General features: G+C 57.4%; 2 protein-coding genes and 1 pseudogene across 3 annotated transcripts in view; 1 reads left to right on the forward strand and 2 right to left on the reverse strand.

The window, feature by feature from the left end:
- POLR2F (RNA polymerase II, I and III subunit F) overlaps nucleotides 1-17,696 on the reverse strand; it is a 242,822-nt gene that overhangs the window by 52,975 nt on the left and 172,151 nt on the right. Inside the window, exon 5 of one of the 2 annotated variants that reach the window (XM_050806414.1) lies at nucleotides 17,192-17,271. The exons of the other annotated variant lie outside the window; for it this stretch is intronic. Within the exon in view, the coding sequence (XP_050662371.1) occupies nucleotides 17,229-17,271 (43 nt within the window). The 3' untranslated portion in view covers nucleotides 17,192-17,228. Of the gene's footprint in view, nucleotides 1-17,191; nucleotides 17,272-17,696 lie in introns of those variants that run through there. 2 annotated transcript variants of the gene reach the window in all.
- Nucleotides 1,386-2,966, reverse strand: LOC126963752 (uncharacterized; annotated as a pseudogene).
- Nucleotides 4,717-17,207, forward strand: SOX10 (SRY-box transcription factor 10). Its single transcript, XM_050806272.1, has 4 exons — nucleotides 4,717-4,933; nucleotides 5,407-5,921; nucleotides 11,116-11,384; nucleotides 15,300-17,207. The coding sequence occupies exons 2-4, from the start codon at nucleotides 5,491-5,493 to the stop codon at nucleotides 16,001-16,003; spliced, it is 1,404 nt and encodes a 467-aa protein (XP_050662229.1). The 5' UTR covers nucleotides 4,717-4,933; nucleotides 5,407-5,490; the 3' UTR covers nucleotides 16,004-17,207.

A 17,696-nucleotide genomic window follows, 5' to 3' on the forward strand; every position in this document is an offset into this window, starting at 1 on the left:
CTCATAGGGTTGTTGGGAGGATGAAGTCCGATGACAGGAGCCCTCAGAGCTGAGCCAGCACCTGGGGAGGCCCTAGAGTGTCGCCTTCACTGTTAAAGGGCATGGCACAGGAGGCCCACCCATGACAGAGGAGCTTGTCATCACAAGCAGGAGTGCCACCTGGTCTGACATTAGGATTCAAAAGGCAAATTATAAACTCCTGACGGTGAGGCCTTGGTGGCTGCTCGGTAAATACTTGTGCACTTGACCTGAGGTGAGCATGCTCCACACCTCCCAGTGCTGGCCTAATAGCTAAATGATTTCCTCTGACTGACATTTATTGAGCAGTCACAGTCACTATGCTAGGTAGGGTGTGTGTGTGTGTGTGTGTGTGTGTGTGTGTATTCTTATTCAATTCTCTCATCACTTGGGGATATCACAGGTGCATAAGATTATCAGCATTGTACATATGCAAAAGCCGAGTCCTGAGAGGTTAATAGCATGATTTGCCTAAGGCCCCTTGGGTATTAGTGGCAGGATTTCTTGACTTCGAGTCACTTTCCGCTGCACCCCAGACTGAGGATGACGCAGCCTTATCCAAAGGTGGAGGTGGCCTAGAAATTGCTCAGGGCAACTCCCGCAGCCACCCCAGTGCACCCAGACTCAGCTGAAGACCCACAGGGCGGCTTCTGTCTGTCACTACGCTGCCCTCGACCACTAACCTATGCCCATCGGCCCTCCACCTTCCCAGTGCGTAGTTCCTCCCCAGCCACACCCTGAAGCTCTCTGGATACCCCAGTATAACCTGCCTGGCTGGCGGGTCCAGTACCCAAGCCCGCTCCTCCATCCCTGGTGATTTTGGTTCAGCATCCAGAGACTCAGTGAAGATTTCCCTGGGAACTTCAAGCCTGCACCTCAGCCTCAGAAATTCAGAATCAACCTGTCTGGGGTGGGATCTGGGCTCCAGTATGTTTTTGTTGTTGTTGTTTGTTTGTTTGAGACAGAGTCTTACTTGTCACCCAAGCTGCAGTGCAGTGGCGCCATCTCGGCTCACTGCAACCTCCACCTCTTGAGTTCAAGTGATTCTCCTGCCTCAGGCTCCCATGTAGCTGGGATTACAGGTGCATGCCACCACGCCCAGTTAATTTTTGTATTTTTAGTAGACATGGGGTTTCACCACGTTGGCCAGGCTGGTCTCGAACTCCTGACCTCAGGTCATCTGCCCGCCTCGGCCTCCCAAAGTGCTGGGATTACAGGAATGAGTCACCATGCCTGGCCCAGTATGTTTTTCTTAATTCCACAAGTGATTCTAAATTCAACAAGAATTAGAGCCAGTCCTAGGCAACTGATTAGAAATGCAGAACCGCAGGCCCCACCCCAACCTGAAGAATCCCAGTGCACTTCCCATGTGAGAAACACTGCCCTACGCCAAACCCCACATCCACAAGCCAGGCCCTGTGAAAGGCCCCCACAGGGCAGCTGGAGGTAGGAGGATGCACAGGCCAGATAGAATTAAAGAGTGGATTGCCAGGACCCTCCAGGTCGCATCCACACAGCACTCAGAGGTGCTAAATGCTTTCCCTGTGTTCCTTCATCCCATCTCAGCCCTGTCCTCTGAGAGTCAGGAAGACAGTCTCATGCCTGTGTGGGGAAACTGAGGCGGGGGCAGAGCCTCAACTTGACCAGACCGTCCCTCACTCCTGCATGGCCCCTGGCTCTGCAGCCAGTAGATTTCCTGACCTTCATCTCAGTGTATCCTGCAGGGCAGGCAGAGAGGGAGGGTGACCATTGCCCCATGTGACAGGTGAGGGACCATGGACCCAGGGTGCGGAACACAGGTGGAGCCTTCCATAAAGCAGGGCCGGTTCCCTCAGGAAGAGGACTTGGGAGCTGGGGGGTGAAGGGTAACTGCTGACCAGCGGCAGCTCTGCCAGGCAGTGTCATCAGTGGGTTTCATGTTTGACTGACAGATATTTCTTTCCTCTCCTCCTCTCCGGGGCCCATCTTCTGAGTAAATCTAGGACCTGCCTTAACAAAAGCCAGGCCAAGTCCCAGGAAAACTCTGTTGCTCTAGAAAGGCCTCCTTGGGCCATGGAAGGAAGCCTGGATTTCCACCATTACGCTTAGACCACAGGCCCCTCTCTGCTGCGGAATAAACACCCAGAGAGAGGGCAGGTTACGGAGCCCACCAGGCACCACACCTTGCCATGGACGGTGACAAACCCTCACTTCAGGACAGAGAGGTGATGGGGGGTGGGGTAAGGGGGTCAAGGCATCCCTGGGGAAGGGTCAAGAATGAGGGGTAAAGGGACCCCTGCCACCCCCAGCAGGGAAAGGAGCAGAAGGTGACACTGGGCCTCCTGTTGTCCTGCTGGGACAGAGGCCCAGGTGTCTTCAGCCAGCATCCCTCCCCTCTCCAAGCTCCCTGCTCTTCAGGAATGAGTGTGGGTCCTTCACCCTCCCCTGCTGGATAACACTGGGTTCCCAGGGTCTGGGATGGGATGGAGGGGATCCCAGTTGCCAGCATGGTGGGCAGGGATGTGTTCGCAGCAGGGGCCCCAACCACACACACAGCACTGGTCATCTGACAGCCCTTCCCACCCCCCTGCAGGCCCACCTGCCTCACCCAACACTGCTCAGCAGAAAGCCCAGCACAGCCCTGAGAGGAAGGCAGTGTCTGTGCGGGGACAAGGGAGACAGAGAGGGAGTGGCCCCTTCTGTCTAGCATGGCTTCCTGCACACAGAGCGTGCCCACTGCTACCCCCACCCCCATCCTGGCCCAGCTGGGCCAAGGAGGGCAAAGGAGGAAGCAGGGAGTTAGAAAGGGGGCAGCTGTGGGACCCCACATTCCACCTCCTAACTCTGGGCTCTTTCCCTCCACAACCACCCCTCCTGCCCCAGGGGGGTCTCAGGCCAGTCACAGACACGGCAGAGAGCGGGGAGGCCCTTTCCTCAAAGAGGAGGAACTGAGAGGTGGAAGGATGAGTGGGGACCCACCGGGAAAGAGAGATGCCAGGCAGGCAGGCAGCGGGCGGGCAGCAGCGGGTGTTGGAGGCGACTGCGGGGCAGCCGGGACACGACTGGGTAGATGCTCGTCCCTCGTCCCTCTGTCCATCCAGGGCGGCTCCTCTCCGGGCGGTTCTGAGGCCGAGCGGGCGCTGTTAAAAAGCTTTTTATGTGTGTGTGTGTTAATCACATGATTGCCGTTCACCTGTATTTCGAACAAAGACAGCTCACTGTTTCAAGGCCCCGAACAAGAGTCTGGGCACAGGGAAGAGAAGGGAGGCGGGGGGAGGAGGGTTGGCAGCGCCGGGGGTGGCGTCGAGGAAAACTGGGGGGAGATTGTCCAAGGCCAGCAAGCGAGAGAAAGAGAAAACCCTTATCAAACTCCTAATTCACTGGGCTCCGAGGCCCCAGACACACTGGCCCGATTGTCTGGCTGGTTGTGTGTGTGAGCATGTGTGTGTGTGTGTGTGTGCTCCAGTGTCCGCTCCCCCCACCCCCAACATGCCTCTGCCTCGTGTGACTACCTCATTGTGTCCCATTACCCACCCCCCACATCCCTTTGGCCTTTCCCAAGCATGAGGCCTTGCCTCCCAGACCCCTTGTAGCCCACTCCAGACAGGACCCCTTGGGGTGGGCTTGGGGCCTTGCCCAGCTACTGAGGAGCTGAGAACCACACATGGTCACCAATGTGGCCCCGGCTCCATTGCATACCCCACATACACCCCACCTCGGCCTCAACACCTGGGCAGGGCTGCCCTCAGTTAAGAGTATGGCACTGTGACCTTTGGAGGAGAGGCCTAGGAAAGAGAGAGGAAAAGGTGTCATGGGAGGATGGCCAGGAAAGAAAAGGGGAGGGAGGGAGAGGTGGGCAGAGGAGGGAAGAGGCAGGGCAAGTCCCCACCCCTTCTTGGGGTCAGGGAATAGAGGACTTCGTGACAACCAGGACTAGTACTCCCCCACCCTCTCCCAAGACAGGGTGAGCCCAGTGTGGAAGGAGTTGGGTCCCAGGAAGTAGGAACCCAAAATGCCTCCAAGACCTACTGAGAGAGGACCCTACCCTGTCCCACCTTGGCCTCCTGGCAGCTTTAGTCTTGTGTTTCCACCTTGAACCAGACCAGCCCGTGTGTGTGTGCTGGGTGTCTGCAGAGAACAGACCAGGGGTCAAGCTGGGGCTCTACACTTCTCAGAGGGAGCCCTGAGAAGTCCCTCACACTGTACAGGATGGGGCAGAAAGGGCCGCCTGGGAAAAGATGGGAGGCAGGGTGAGGAGCTGGGCATCAGTGCCTGGCACACAGTAGGCACTCAACAGGATTTTGCAGATGAAGCAGCTCAGGCCTGCCACCCTCACAGGCCCGCAGGACCCTCACCACCTTCACGTCTCTCCCTAGTTCCCTGCCAAGTGCCCATCCTGCCACCTGAGGCAGACTTTGGGAGTCCCGGTTGGGCCCAGTTTTCTTCCATTCAACAGGTTCTGAGCCTCCATCCTACATCTCTTCCTTCCCCGGCCTAACCTCCCCTTCGCCTCCCGGACTAAGCTCAAGCTAAGCCCCAGCAAGATGGGCCTGGGCAGCAGGGCAGGGAGCTGGGTGGGGGGGCCTGGGCTCCGGGTGGAGGAGCCCTGAGTGTTGGGGATGAAGGAAAGCCTGGAGGCTCCACCTTCTGCCCTTCCCTCCCTCCTCTCCCCCTCCCCCCTCTCCCCCTCCTTCCTTCCCCAGCCCTCTGCAGCGGCTCAGTCGCTCAGTCAGTCTCGGGCTGTCCGGCCAGGGTGGTTGGTGGTAAGGATTCAGGCTCCGTCCTAACGAGGCCGTGGCCTGAGGCTCAGGGCCCCCCGCCCCTCCCTCCCAGCCCATCAGCGTTACCCCCCAGCCCCGAGCTGGACCGCACACCTTGGGACACGGTTTTCCACTTCCTAAGGACGAGCCCCAGACTGGAGGAGAGGTCCGAGGAGGTGAGTGCGCAGCCTGCTCCTCCCTGGCCCGCCCAGGCCTGGGACCCTGCTGGGTGGGGTGGAGAGAGGCGACACCCCGCCCTTGCCCCCCACCTGGCTCTCCTCTAAACCCCGTTGGGGCAGGCTGAGGGAAGAAGGAAAGGTGAGAGAAAAGGTGGGAAATTCCAGGGGCCGGGATTAGAGCAAAATAAAGGTTCCGTTTTTTTCTTCCTATCATCAACAAACCTCCACCCAAAAAAGGAGGCTAAAAAAAAAGCCACCCACACCAAGAGACGGTTGGGACCAGGTGGTGGGAAGACGCAGAGGCAGGACGCACCCACCTAGAGTCTGGCATGTGCGTGGGCCCCAGGGGCCAGAGTGGGTTTAGCTGGAGCTAGGAAGGGCCGCCACCTCGGGGCTGTCCCGGCGTCCTGTCCCAGGCCGCCCTCGAGGCTGCGCGCGCGGTCGCTCCATCGCGCCCTCCTTCCATCCAGGTGGGCGTTGGACTCTTTGCGAGGACCCCGGCGGCTGGCCCGGGGGAGGCGGCCGAGGCGGCGGCGGCGGCGGCCGGGGGCGACATGGCGGAGGAGCAGGACCTATCGGAGGTGGAGCTGAGCCCCGTAGGCTCGGAGGAGCCCCGCTGCCTGTCCCCGGGGAGCGCGCCCTCACTAGGGCCCGACGGCGGCGGCGGCGGCGGATCGGGCCTGCGAGCCAGCCCAGGGCCTGGCGAGCTGGGCAAGGTCAAGAAGGAGCAGCAGGACGGAGAGGCGGACGATGACAAGTTCCCCGTGTGCATCCGCGAGGCCGTCAGCCAGGTGCTCAGCGGCTATGACTGGACGCTGGTGCCCATGCCCGTGCGCGTCAACGGCGCCAGCAAGAGCAAGCCGCACGTCAAGCGGCCCATGAACGCCTTCATGGTGTGGGCGCAGGCGGCGCGCAGGAAGCTCGCGGACCAGTACCCGCACCTGCACAACGCCGAGCTCAGCAAGACGCTGGGCAAGCTCTGGAGGTGAGCACCCGACCGCCCCCCGGGCTCGGGCCCTCTGGCTTCGGGTGGATTCAGGGTAGCCGAGGCGGCCCGGCCTCCTGCACCCCGGAGCGGGACTGCCTGGCAGTCCTCCTTGGATAGGGCTGGAAGACCAGGTGTGGGGACCCCGCCCGCCCTTCCACCACAAGGACCCTAGAACTCCGAATTCCAGCAGCCTAGGCCGGGTCTTCCCACCGGGCGGCGGGCAGGAAGGCGCCCCCTCGTGGTTGGAATTTTGGGGGTGGCAGACCGTGGGGCCTGGGGCTTCGGAGAAAGGGAAGGAAGTCTTCACTAACTCCCTGCCCACAGATATGCACACTCATGCCACCAGCTGCTGTGGTCAGGAGGATTCGAGGGAAACGCTTGGAAAGAACCAAAGGGTTGGCTGGAGATGCAGGGAAACTGAGGCAGTCAGATGGAGAACTCAGGGGAGGTTCAAAGAAAACAAGGAATTCAGATGAGAGTCTTTGGAAGAGTGGGGGATGAAGAACTGCGGGTACAAATGTTTCTGCTGCTGCAGGATCTCATCCTATCCTTGGGGTCTTCCCTGGGACTTTCTGACCCCACCCTCCTTTGAGTTGGGGGCTTCTTCATCCTCCTAGGGAGAGGACACACAGAAAGGGGCCTCCCCCTCCTGCTCTGCCCCAGAGCCACCAAGTTGATCTCTTTCCTTTCCTCCCTCTCCCAGTTCGGCGCCATCTTCCCTGCCAGGGCCCCACCCCAACGTTGAGCAACCTCTTCCCCCCTGCCCCAGAGCTGGAACTGAGCACTCTGGCCAGAAGGAAACCTTGGCCCCCTTCCTGCCCAGGGGCCCTCAGAGTCCCAGGTTCCCTGGGACCAGCCCACACCTCTAGGAAAAACATCCCCCCCAGGGAACAATTCTGCCACCCTCGACTCAGGTCTGGGGTTCAGCCCGGCCTCCTGGGGATGTGTGGAACAAGGCAACCCCCTACTCCCACCCCGGGAATGCCAGAGCAGCTCCGAAAGAGAACAGGGACTCCAGGAGATGTGAGTCGGTAGCAGTCACCTGATTCCCGCTAGACTGGCCAAGAGACAGGCCCAGAAAGGCAAAGGAATTGCAAAGGTCACATAGAAGTTAGTGGCAGAGCCAGGGCCAGAACCCAGGACTCCCATACTCTGTCCAGAGGACTTCCCCCGACCCTGGTGACAGTGGTGGATCACCTACCCTCTGAGGAGTGGTCAGAATGTTGTGGGGAAGCAAGAAGATAAGAACAAGAGTGAGGAGCATCTGGGTTCCAGAAAATTAGGGCTTTGTCAGAGGAGCCCAGCTCTCTTCCACTGCCCTTTCCCGTGCTGACCACAGTTGGGTAGAGATTGGGTCTAGAAACTTAGCGTGGTAGAAGGTGCAGGAGGGTCTCCAAGAGACCAAAAGATTCACATCCAGCCCCCTGGCTTGTTCTTGCCATGTGTTTGCTGAAGACCTGGTGCCCCTTCCCCTGCCCCTTCTCAGCCCTCAGTGCCCTGCTCACCCAGGGCAGGCCCAGGGCTCACCAACCAGCCCGCTGTATGGACCCAGACAGCCCAGTTCTGCTCAAGAGTAGAGGTCACAGCTAGCTCCTCCGCCCAAGGTCCATCCAGATCTGGGTGGGGCTTGGCCCAGGCCAGTACCTTTAGTGCCAGGGGACAAAGAAGAGCAAGTGAGAAACAGACAACCAGGAGAGACATACAGACAGGGCAGACCCTGAGGACCATGAGAAGACCACAGTGCGAGCCCAATGAGAGTCAAAGCAAGGACGGACCTAATTCTCCCTCCATCTCCCATTGCCAAGGGTTTAAGATTGGCTCCTCCATTGTCCCTGTCCCCAGGTTCCCCCAGCCCAGAACCCTGGGCTTGAACTCCCTTCAGGAGGACTTATTCTTGGCCATCACTCAAGCTGTGTGCACATGAGCCAGCCTGAGGTGTGGCAGTCAGGAAAACTGGCACTACTAGCTGAGGACCCAATCCCAGGGGGAGGACAGGGCCAGAACCATGGCAAGGATCAAAGGCAATGCCAACAGATGGTGGCTCTCTGGACCCTGGAGGGGGGTCCTGAGAGACCTGTGGGTATGCACTGGGCTCGCCAATTGCTCCAGGGGCTTCTCCTGAAACCTCCTCAAGCTGTGATTCCCAGGATGTCAAGAAGAGGGGTGGTTAGGGAGGCAGAGCTAGAAAACAGGTGTCTTAAAACCAAAAAGAGAGAGATACACACAGACTGTATGGAGTGCCCCAAGGGAGTGTGGGATCAGACACACTAGAGCCCAGGTCCTAAGGGGCCGTGTGAGCCCCAACAGTCACGCTAACTTTTGATGCCCATCTGGGGAGGGGCTAGTAGAGGCTGATCACAGGGTGGTACCTGTGGGTTGGTTGACCTGCCTGGAAAGAACCAGAGCCGAGAAACTGGAAAGGCGGACACAGGCAAGAGTCCCTCCTGTGTGGTGGGGGTCACCCAGCCTGTTCCCAGTGCCACAGGCCCTTCCCCAGGTAGTCTTCTTATGCCCCTGGCCTAGCAGGATATATGTAGCAGCACTCAGTGCCCCACTGTGGGAGCTCCCCGGGTGGGGTTTCCAGTTTGGGTAAGGAATCAGCCTACCTCTTCTCGCCCCCATTCCAAACCTGGAAGACCAGGGAGAAAGAGGGCTGACAGGAAGGTGCAAATGAGGACTGAGTTTGGAGTTAGAGCTGGGGGTGACATGGGGGGTTTGGGGCTGGTAATGTTGAGTGGGGACTGGTGCTGGAGATTGGGTTTACATGGTGGGCAGGCTGGGTTTGGGGTTGGGTTGGAGGTGGAATCAGCTGTCCAGCACAGCTGGTGGAGGAGGGGGCTGGGGTCGGGGATGGCAGTGGTCCCGGGCTTAGGTTTCTGTCAGGGTTAGGCTAATGCTGGGAACTAGCTTAGAAGGTGGCAGTGGAATCTGATGTTGGAATCCTCCCTCTCTTCTAGCCCCTGTCACTTTCTTGCTGATGCCAGCTGGGCAGGGGGCAAGGAAAGGATGGGTGAGAGAGTGAGCTTTGTGTCCCATGTCCCTAGCCATCCCAGAAGCCCCTCTGCTGGGGCCCACTGCTGGCGGAGCAGCTCTCTCCTCTGTGGGTTCTCCCCAGTCACACCCTCAAGGCCTGCTCCACCCCCTCCCCTGGTCCCAGCCATCAGAGAGGGTGCCCACATCCCACTCCCTGACTCTCAATTCCTTGCTCCAGCATCTTTGTCCTAAGTGTGTACACTGACTGACAGTCTCGGCTGGAGGGACCCTTTGAGAAAGCTGGGGCTAGGGCTGGGCTCAGGGCGGGGGTAGGGGGAGTAGACAGGGAGGCTAAGCCGCAGAGGAATGCTGCTGCCGGCTAGGAGGTGCCTGGCATGACCACCCCCGCCCAGCCTGGGGAGGGCGGGCTCGGCCTTCTGCTGACTGGGGGAAGAGGGCACCCACTGGGGTGTGAGGGGTGGGGCAGCTGGAGAGAGAGGCCCTCTGGACTGACAGGGCTGCTCCCACAAAGCCTCATGGACTCTCAGTACCAAGGTCTGGGACTCTAGAATCTGTGGACTTTCCCCTCGGCCCCCTCTGTAAGGTACCCCATCCTGCCCTCCTCACCCTGGAGTAGCCAAACCCTGAACACCCTCCACCCTCCAACCCTGGCCTGAGGCTGGAGTTGGTGGCAAGGGCGCTGGCTTCAGGGTTTCTTCTCTCCATGTGTTGGTTTCAGGGACTGTTCCAGGGTCTGAGGAGAGTCTAGCTTCCTCTACCCTCTGTTATTTTCTGGACAAGGATATACGATCCTCCCCAGGAGGCAGTGCCCCCCAGCCCCAACCCATGGTAAAGAGGACCCACATCTGCCCCCTCAGTTCCACCACAGTGGAATTCACACAATCAGGACCCAGAGTTGAGAGGCCACCCCTAGATCCTCCTGTCCAACCACCCCGGCAAGCAGCATTAGAAAAGCACCTCTCGGGGCCGGGCACGGTGGCTCATGCGTATAATCCCAGCACTTTGGGAGGCCAAGGCGAGTGGATCACCTGAGGTCAGGAGTTCAAGACCAGCCTGACCAACATGGTGAAACCTTGTCTCTACTGAAAATACAAAAATTAGCCAGGCATGGTGGCCCGTGCCTGTAGTCCCAGCTACCCAGGAGGCAGAGGTTGCAGTGAGCTGAGACCGCGCCATGGCACTCCAGTCTGGGTGACAGAGTGAGACTCTGTATCTAAATAAACAAAAAATAAAAAATCGAAAAGCACCTCTTGGGCCGGGCACAATGGCTCATGCCTGTAATCCCAGCACTTTGGAAGGCCGAGGTGGGCGGATCACCTGAGGTCAGGAATTGGAGACCAGCCTGGTCAACATGGTGAAACCCTGTCTCTACTAAAAATACAAAAATTAGCTGGGCATGGTGGCGCATGCTTGTAATTCCAGCTACTTGGGAGGCTAACGCACGAGAATCACTTGAACCTGGGAGGCAGAGGTTGCAGTGAGCTGAGATCGCACCACTGAACTCCAGTGTGGGTGACAGAGTGAGATTCTCTCACAGAAAAAAAAAAAAAAAAGAAAGAAAGAAAAGCACCTCTTTCTCAAGGTGCTCAGCCCACTTCCCAGGCCCTGGTGCAAGGCATTTCACATCCATTATTCTGGCCAATCCCACACCCAAGTTAAGCCGATGTTATCATCCTTTTATAGGTGAAGAAACTCAGGCTCAGAGAAGTAATTTGCTCAAGGTCACACACACAGCTAGTAAGTAGCAGAGACTGAGCTCTCCCCCAGCCACGCTGCTTCTGTTACCCACCCTCAGTCCCAGGGAGCTCACCCCCTAATGAAGTAGCCGATTGCACTTGCAGACAGCTTTGATGATAAGAAAGTGTTTCCTTTCCTTGAACTGGCATCTGCCCCTTGAAACCTCTATTCCTACTTCTAACTCCTGCCAGGAGCAGCAGGCTGACCCCTCTCACCCTCCAGCCCGTGAAAGATTTTGGGGGCAGAGATCATAGTCCTCTGAGGCTGTATTCCTTGGGCCTCACATCTCTCAGTCCATAAATCATAGGGCACAGCCCCCACCCCAGGTCCTGTCCTCTGGGTGCCCCATCCCAGGGCCTCACATCTTCCAAGACGGACACTCAGAGGGAGGCCAACCTGGAGTGCTCTGGCACTCACGGGGGCCCCTCTGCCGTCCTCTCCGCCTCCCACCACACCCCAGGCTGCTGAACGAAAGTGACAAGCGCCCCTTCATCGAGGAGGCTGAGCGGCTCCGTATGCAGCACAAGAAGGACCACCCGGACTACAAGTACCAACCCAGGCGGCGGAAGAACGGGAAGGCTGCCCAAGGCGAGGCAGAGTGTCCCGGTGGGGAGGCAGAGCAAGGTGGGACCGCCGCCATCCAGGCCCACTACAAGAGTGCCCACTTGGACCACCGGCACCCAGGAGAGGGCTCCCCCATGTCAGATGGGAACCCCGAGCACCCCTCAGGTGAGTGCTGATGACAGGGCTGAGGGTGGGGCAAGGCCAGTCAGTGGAGAGAGGAGACGGCTGGATGGCAATGAGACCCTGGACTCTAGGGAGAGTGTGCCAGGCTGTGCAGTTGCCCCAGCAGAGCTGCAGGGGCCCAGAGGGAGCTCCATGGGGGTTCCAGTGCCAGGGGCAGCGGCTGGGCAAGATGGCTCTGGTCAGGGCTGATCCAAGGGGTCACTGCTGCTGGGCAAAGAGGGCCAGTTAAAGAGTCTACAGAGGCCAACTGGCCAGGCACAGTGGCTCACGCCTGTAATCCCAGCACTTTGGGAGGCCGAGGCGGGCCGATCACAAGGTCAAGAGTTCGAGAGCAGCCGGGCACGGTGGCTCAAGCCTGTAATCCCAGCACTTTGGGAGGCCGAGACGGGCGGATCACGAGGTCAGGAGATCGAGACCATCCTGGCTAACACGGTGAAACCCCGTCTCTACTAAAAAATACAAAAAACTAGCTGGGCGAGGTGGCGGGCACCTGTAGTCCCAGCTACTCGGGAGGCTGAGGCAGGAGAATGGCGTAAACTCGGGAGGCGGAGCTTGCAGTGAGCTGAGATCCGGCCACTGCACTCCAGCCTGGGCGGCAGAGCGAGACTCCATCTCAAAAAAAAAAAAAAAAAAAAAAAAAGAGTTTGAGAGCAGCCTGGCCAATATGGGGGAAAAAAAAGAGTCTGTGGAGGCCATGGAGTGAGAGGTAGCTGGGGTAGTTACAAGGAAAGGGGAAGAAGACAGGACAGTTTTGAGAAATGGAAGATCAAATGGAGGAGAGGAAATCACTGCCTCTTTCCCACCAGCCATTCTTTTTTTTTTTTTTTTTTTTTTTTTTTCTGGAGACAGAGTCCCACTCTGTCGCCCAGGCTAGACTGCAGTGGCATGATCTCGGCTCACTGCAACCTCCACCTCCTGGGTTCAAGCAATTCTCCTGCCTCAGCCTCCCGAGTAGCTGGGACTATAGGTGCACACCGCCACGTCTGGCTCATTTTGTGTATTTTAGTAGAGATAGGGTTTCACTGTATTGCCCAGGCCCAGTCTCAAACTCCTGAGCTCAGGCAATCTGCCCACCTCTCGGCCTCCCAAATCCCACCAGCCATCCTGACAGAGGAGACGCTGAGCACAGGCCATGGATGAGCCAGACATAAGCTATCTTGTTTAATTTTCATTAATGATAATAACAGCTAACATTAATTGAGCACCTACTGTGTTCCAGGCACTGCGCTAGGTGCTAGTTGCCTTATATATACTAACTCAGTCATTGCAAACAATGTGATGAGATAGCCAAACTGCCTGGGCTCAGATCTCAGCTATGGCAAGTTACTCTCATTCATTTTACTGATGAGAAACAGACAGGAACTTCCTCAGTTTGGCTCCAGGGCTTCTACTTGGCACCACAGCTGCCTTGCCTGTGTTCCTAATGTACAGAAAGTGACACACACAGGTCTGCCACATGGAAAGTGCTCAGTGAGCAAAGCTCCTGCCTTCAGAGAACACGCTCTGAGTCCTACTTTGTGTCAAACACTGGAGTGGACACCAGGGGTACTAACCAGAGAAGCCTACAGTCCCTGGCCTCAGGGGCCCATAGTCTAGAGAGTCTAGAGAGAGGAGCAGGGATGAAAACGAGTGAATTAAATACAGGAAGAAACGAAGTTGGGCATGGTGGAAGGCGCCTGCAGTCCCAGCTACACAGGAGGCTGAGGTGGGAGGATCACCCGAGCCCATGAGTTTGAGAGCAGCATGGGCAATATAGTAAGACTGTGTCTTTTTTTTTTTTTTTTTTTTGAGATGGAGTCTTGCTCTGTTGCCCAGGCTGCAGTGCAGTGGTGCCATCTCGGCTCACTGCAACCTCTGCCTCCTGGGTTTAAGTGACTCTCGTGCCTCAGCCTCCTGAGTAGCTGGGATTACAGGTACATGCTACCACATCCAGCTAATTATTATATTTTTAGTAGAGATGGGTTTTCACCATGTTGGCCAGGCTGATCTTGAATTCCTGACCTCAGGCTCCCAAAGTGCTGGGATTACAGGCGTGAGCCACCGTGCCCAGCCTCCTATCTCTTAAAAAAAAAATATATATATATATATATATATATATAGAGAGAGAGAGAGAGAGAGAGAGAAGTACACAAGAAGCCTGTGTGAGATCCAGGGGTGGCACAGCCGTCCATCCCATCCAGTTAGGTCTCCAAGAACCCCTGCTGCCCACCAGACTCTTGTCAAGGAAGGCTTCCAGAAAGAGGCAATGGCTGGGCTGCTTGGTACAATCTCTATTTTACTGATAAGGAAACTGGTTAAGAGAAGACTGGGGATTTGTCCAGACACAGAACCAGGATTCAAAAACCTAGGCAGGTCTCTTGAAGTACAGAGCCCTTGGCCAATGCAGGACTCGGCGCTGCCTCTGGTCTGAGGAAGGAGGAACAGGCCTGTCCTTGGGGAGCTCTTAGTCTCTTACGACCGTGGACGTGTTCTGTCTCCAGTGGGATGCCAGGCAGTCATCCCTCCCACACACATGCACATACTCTTCACCTTCAAAGATTCAGGGACACACAAACACACACACACATCAGGAGACACTGGACCACATACAGAGCAACCACCTCCGAAAGAAACTGTGGACACAGACTTTTTCTCACTCTTCAAGGCCCCACCCCACTCAGATATCCTTCCCCGATGAGACCTTCCCCAAATCCCTGGGGCAGCGAGTAGACTCCTCCTCTGGTCTCCCAAGTCCTTGCATATTGTCATCACAGCACTTCCAACTCTGGGCGCATGTGGGTCTATGGATCTATGACTATATGAGCTTTGGGAACAGGGATCCATTTTATTTACATTTGTATCCCCAGCACCTGGCACAGTACCTGGCATTTTGTAATGCTCCCTAAGAGTTTGCCGAATTAATATGTGAATAGGAAAGTGAACAGACAAAGGAACAAGGACCAGTTTTCTAAATGCTCTCCCACGGAGGAAGGCAGCTCAAGGAACGACAGGGCAACACAGACCAGCGTGTGACGGGGCTGAGGGCCCAGAGAAAAAGTGTGTGTCCTCAGACCCTCAGCCCAGTGAGCTGGGCAGCAGGGCGGGCTTAGGAGGAGGGAAGGGTTGGAAAGGACACAACACGAGGCCAGGGCAGGGAGCAGGCTCAGACAACCAGCAAAGGTGAAACAGAGCACTCAGGAGCCTGGGTGAGCAAGGCCCAGCAAGGAGGGCAGTCAGCATGGGTGTGGAAGCGGGGCTGGCAGAGCACAAAGGCCGGGCCAGACCACTTGGGCAGCAGAGAAGCTGATGAGAGGAAGAACTTTCCACAGGAAAGGTTTTTCAGAATGAGGCAGGCCTCCCCAGGTGGGTGACAGGGGAGGAGGCAGGATTCATCCCTAAGATTTGAGAATTTCATAAACAACTGGAGACCAATCTAAGACACTAGTATTTAAACAAATGCTGCCAGGTGCAGTGGCTCACGCTGATAATCCCAGCACTTTGGGAGGCCGAGGCAGGTGGATCACCTGAGGTCAGGAGTTCGAGACAACCCTGGCCAACATGGCGAAACCCCGTCTCTACTAAAAATACACAAATTAGCTGGGCATTGTGGCGGGCGCTTGTAATCCGAGCTACTCAGGAGGCTGAGGCAGGAGAATCGTTTGAACCCGGGAGGCAGAGGTTGCAGTGAGCCGAGATGGCGCCACTGCACTCCAGCCTGGGCGACAAGAGCGAAACTCTGTCTCAAAAAAAAAAAAAAAAAAAAAAAAAAAAGCCGATTCATGCTGCCAAAACATGAAACTTACAAGGTTTTCCCAGAGGCACCCGCTGCCTGAAGGTGAACCATTGAAGTTCACGTGCGCCCACCTGCCTCTAACCTGTTTCCCCCTTTTGCTCTCTCTCTGTCTCCCTTCCACCCAGGCCAGAGCCATGGCCCACCCACCCCTCCAACCACCCCAAAGACAGAGCTGCAGTCGGGCAAGGCAGACCCGAAGCGGGACGGGCGCTCCATGGGGGAGGGCGGGAAGCCTCACATCGATTTCGGCAATGTGGACATCGGTGAGATCAGCCACGAGGTAATGTCCAACATGGAGACCTTTGATGTGGCTGAGTTGGACCAGTACCTGCCGCCCAATGGGCACCCAGGCCACGTGGGCAGCTACTCAGCAGCTGGCTATGGGCTGGGCAGTGCCCTGGCTGTGGCCAGTGGACACTCCGCCTGGATCTCCAAGCCACCAGGCGTGGCTCTGCCCACGGTCTCACCACCTGGTGTGGATGCCAAAGCCCAGGTGAAGACAGAGACCGCGGGGCCCCAGGGGCCCCCGCACTACACCGACCAGCCATCCACCTCACAGATCGCCTACACCTCCCTCAGCCTGCCCCACTACGGCTCAGCCTTCCCCTCCATCTCCCGCCCCCAGTTTGACTACTCTGACCATCAGCCCTCAGGACCCTATTACGGCCATTCGAGCCAGGCCTCTGGCCTCTACTCGGCTTTCTCCTATATGGGGCCCTCACAGCGGCCCCTCTACACGGCCATCTCTGACCCCAGCCCCTCAGGGCCCCAGTCCCACAGCCCCACACACTGGGAGCAGCCAGTATATACGACACTGTCCCGACCCTAAAGGGGGCCCTGTCGCCACCACCCCCCGCCCAGCCCCTCCCCCAGCCTGTGTGCCCTGTTCCTCGCCCACCTCAGGCCTGGCGGTGGCAGTGGAGGAGGCTGAGGAGGCTGAAGAGGCTGACGGGTCGGGGGGCTTTCTGTCTGGCTCACTGCCCTGATGACCCGCCCGCCCCATCCAGGCTCCAGCAGCAAAGCCCCAGGCGAACAGGCTGGACAGAGGAGAAGGAGGTTGACTGTTGCTCCCACACTGAAAGATGAGGGGCTGCACCTTCCCCCAGGAATGACCCTCTATCCCAGGACCTGAGAAGGACCTGCTCACCCTCCTCGGGGAGGGGAAGCACCAGGGTTGGTGGCATCGGAGGCCTTACCACTCCTATGACTCCTGTTTCCTCTCTCACAGAGAGTGAGGGTCTGACATGCCCATGCCACCTGTGCCACAGTGCCTTAGGGCTAGGCCACCCAGAGACTGTGTCCGGAGCTGGCCGTGTCTCCCACTCAGGGGCTGAGAGTAGCTTTGAGGAGCCTCATGGGGAGTGGAGGGTTCGAGGGACTTAGTGGAGTTCTCATCCCTTCAATGTCCTCTCCCCTTCCGAAGGCAGGAAGGAGTTGGCACAGAGGCCCCCAGATCCAATTCTGTGCCAGTAACCTCATTCTTTGTCTAATCGAGAAAGAGCCCCCAGTCCTCCTCCACTACAACCTCTGTGACCTTGAGGCGCATCCCAGGAGGTGAGGAGGCAGGGGCTCCAGGAAAGGAATCAGAGACAATTCACAGAGCCTTCCTCCCTGGGCTCCTTGCCAGCTCCCTCTTCCCTTACTAGGCTCTACGTCCCCTGCTCTGTCAGCCCCACTCCCTGGGCTTCCCAGAGAGTGACAGCTGCTCAGGCCTGAACCCTTTGCTCCAGGAGACACAGGGCCCAGCACCCAGGTTGCTGGCAGCAGGCTGAAGACACTAGAATCCTGACCTGTACATTCTGCCCTTGCCTCTTGCCCCTTGCCTCCCAGTGGTATTTGAATAAAGTATGTAGCTATATCTGCCCCCCATTTTCCTGTTCTGCAGCCCTCCAAATCCACATGTAACTCATTACTGTCTCCTGTTATTTATCTCAGTAGTCCCCTCTCCTAGCCACTCTAGCCCCTATTAACTCTGCATTAAGCATTCCACATAATAAAATTAAAGGTTCCGGTTACCTGCTTGGTGAGCCTGACCTGGCCTGTCTCTTCATCTCTTATCCCTGTACTGGTGCTTCCTCAAATGCTTTCTGGAAGTAGCTAGGAGTAGAATGCAAAGGACAGATCATCAAAGGTCTCTCTCCCCCACCTCCTTCCCTCTTTCCCCACCCCCTTCCCCTTCCCCCTCCTCTCTTCTCCCTCCCCCTCCTCTCTCCCCCATCTCCACCTCTCCTCTCTCTCTCTCCCCCACTCCCCCTCTCCTTTCTCTCTCTCGCTCTCTCTATCCCTGCTAAGAAATTAGGAACAACGGAGTCGGTTAGGATAGCTGGCATCCCAGTGAGGTCTGTCTGAGCTCAAGGACTGAAGCCTCAGATGGGAGCTTCTCCCCAGCCGGCTATGCCCCACACTGCAGGGGGGCCACTCACTCTTAACTGGCTCAGCTGGAACTCACTGCCTTGCAAGCAGCCCCTCTGCTCACCCAGCACCCAGCAGAGGGGAGCTGGCAAAGAATTCAAGAGACAGGT

This window comes from Macaca thibetana, chromosome 10 (assembly GCF_024542745.1).
Source record: "Macaca thibetana thibetana isolate TM-01 chromosome 10, ASM2454274v1, whole genome shotgun sequence".
In the NCBI taxonomy this organism is placed as follows: Eukaryota; Metazoa; Chordata; class Mammalia; order Primates; family Cercopithecidae; genus Macaca; species Macaca thibetana.

Bases quoted from the DNA above. Each gene is read 5' to 3' on its own strand.
- SOX10 (XM_050806272.1), top strand. From the start codon at position 5,491: ATGGCGGAGGAGCAGGACCTATCGGAGGTGGAGCTGAGCCCCGTAGGC. The intron at 5,922-11,115 runs GTGAGCACCCGA...ACCACACCCCAG, and splicing joins ACGCTGGGCAAGCTCTGGAG to GCTGCTGAACGAAAGTGACA. The intron at 11,385-15,299 runs GTGAGTGCTGAT...CCTTCCACCCAG, and splicing joins GAACCCCGAGCACCCCTCAG to GCCAGAGCCATGGCCCACCC.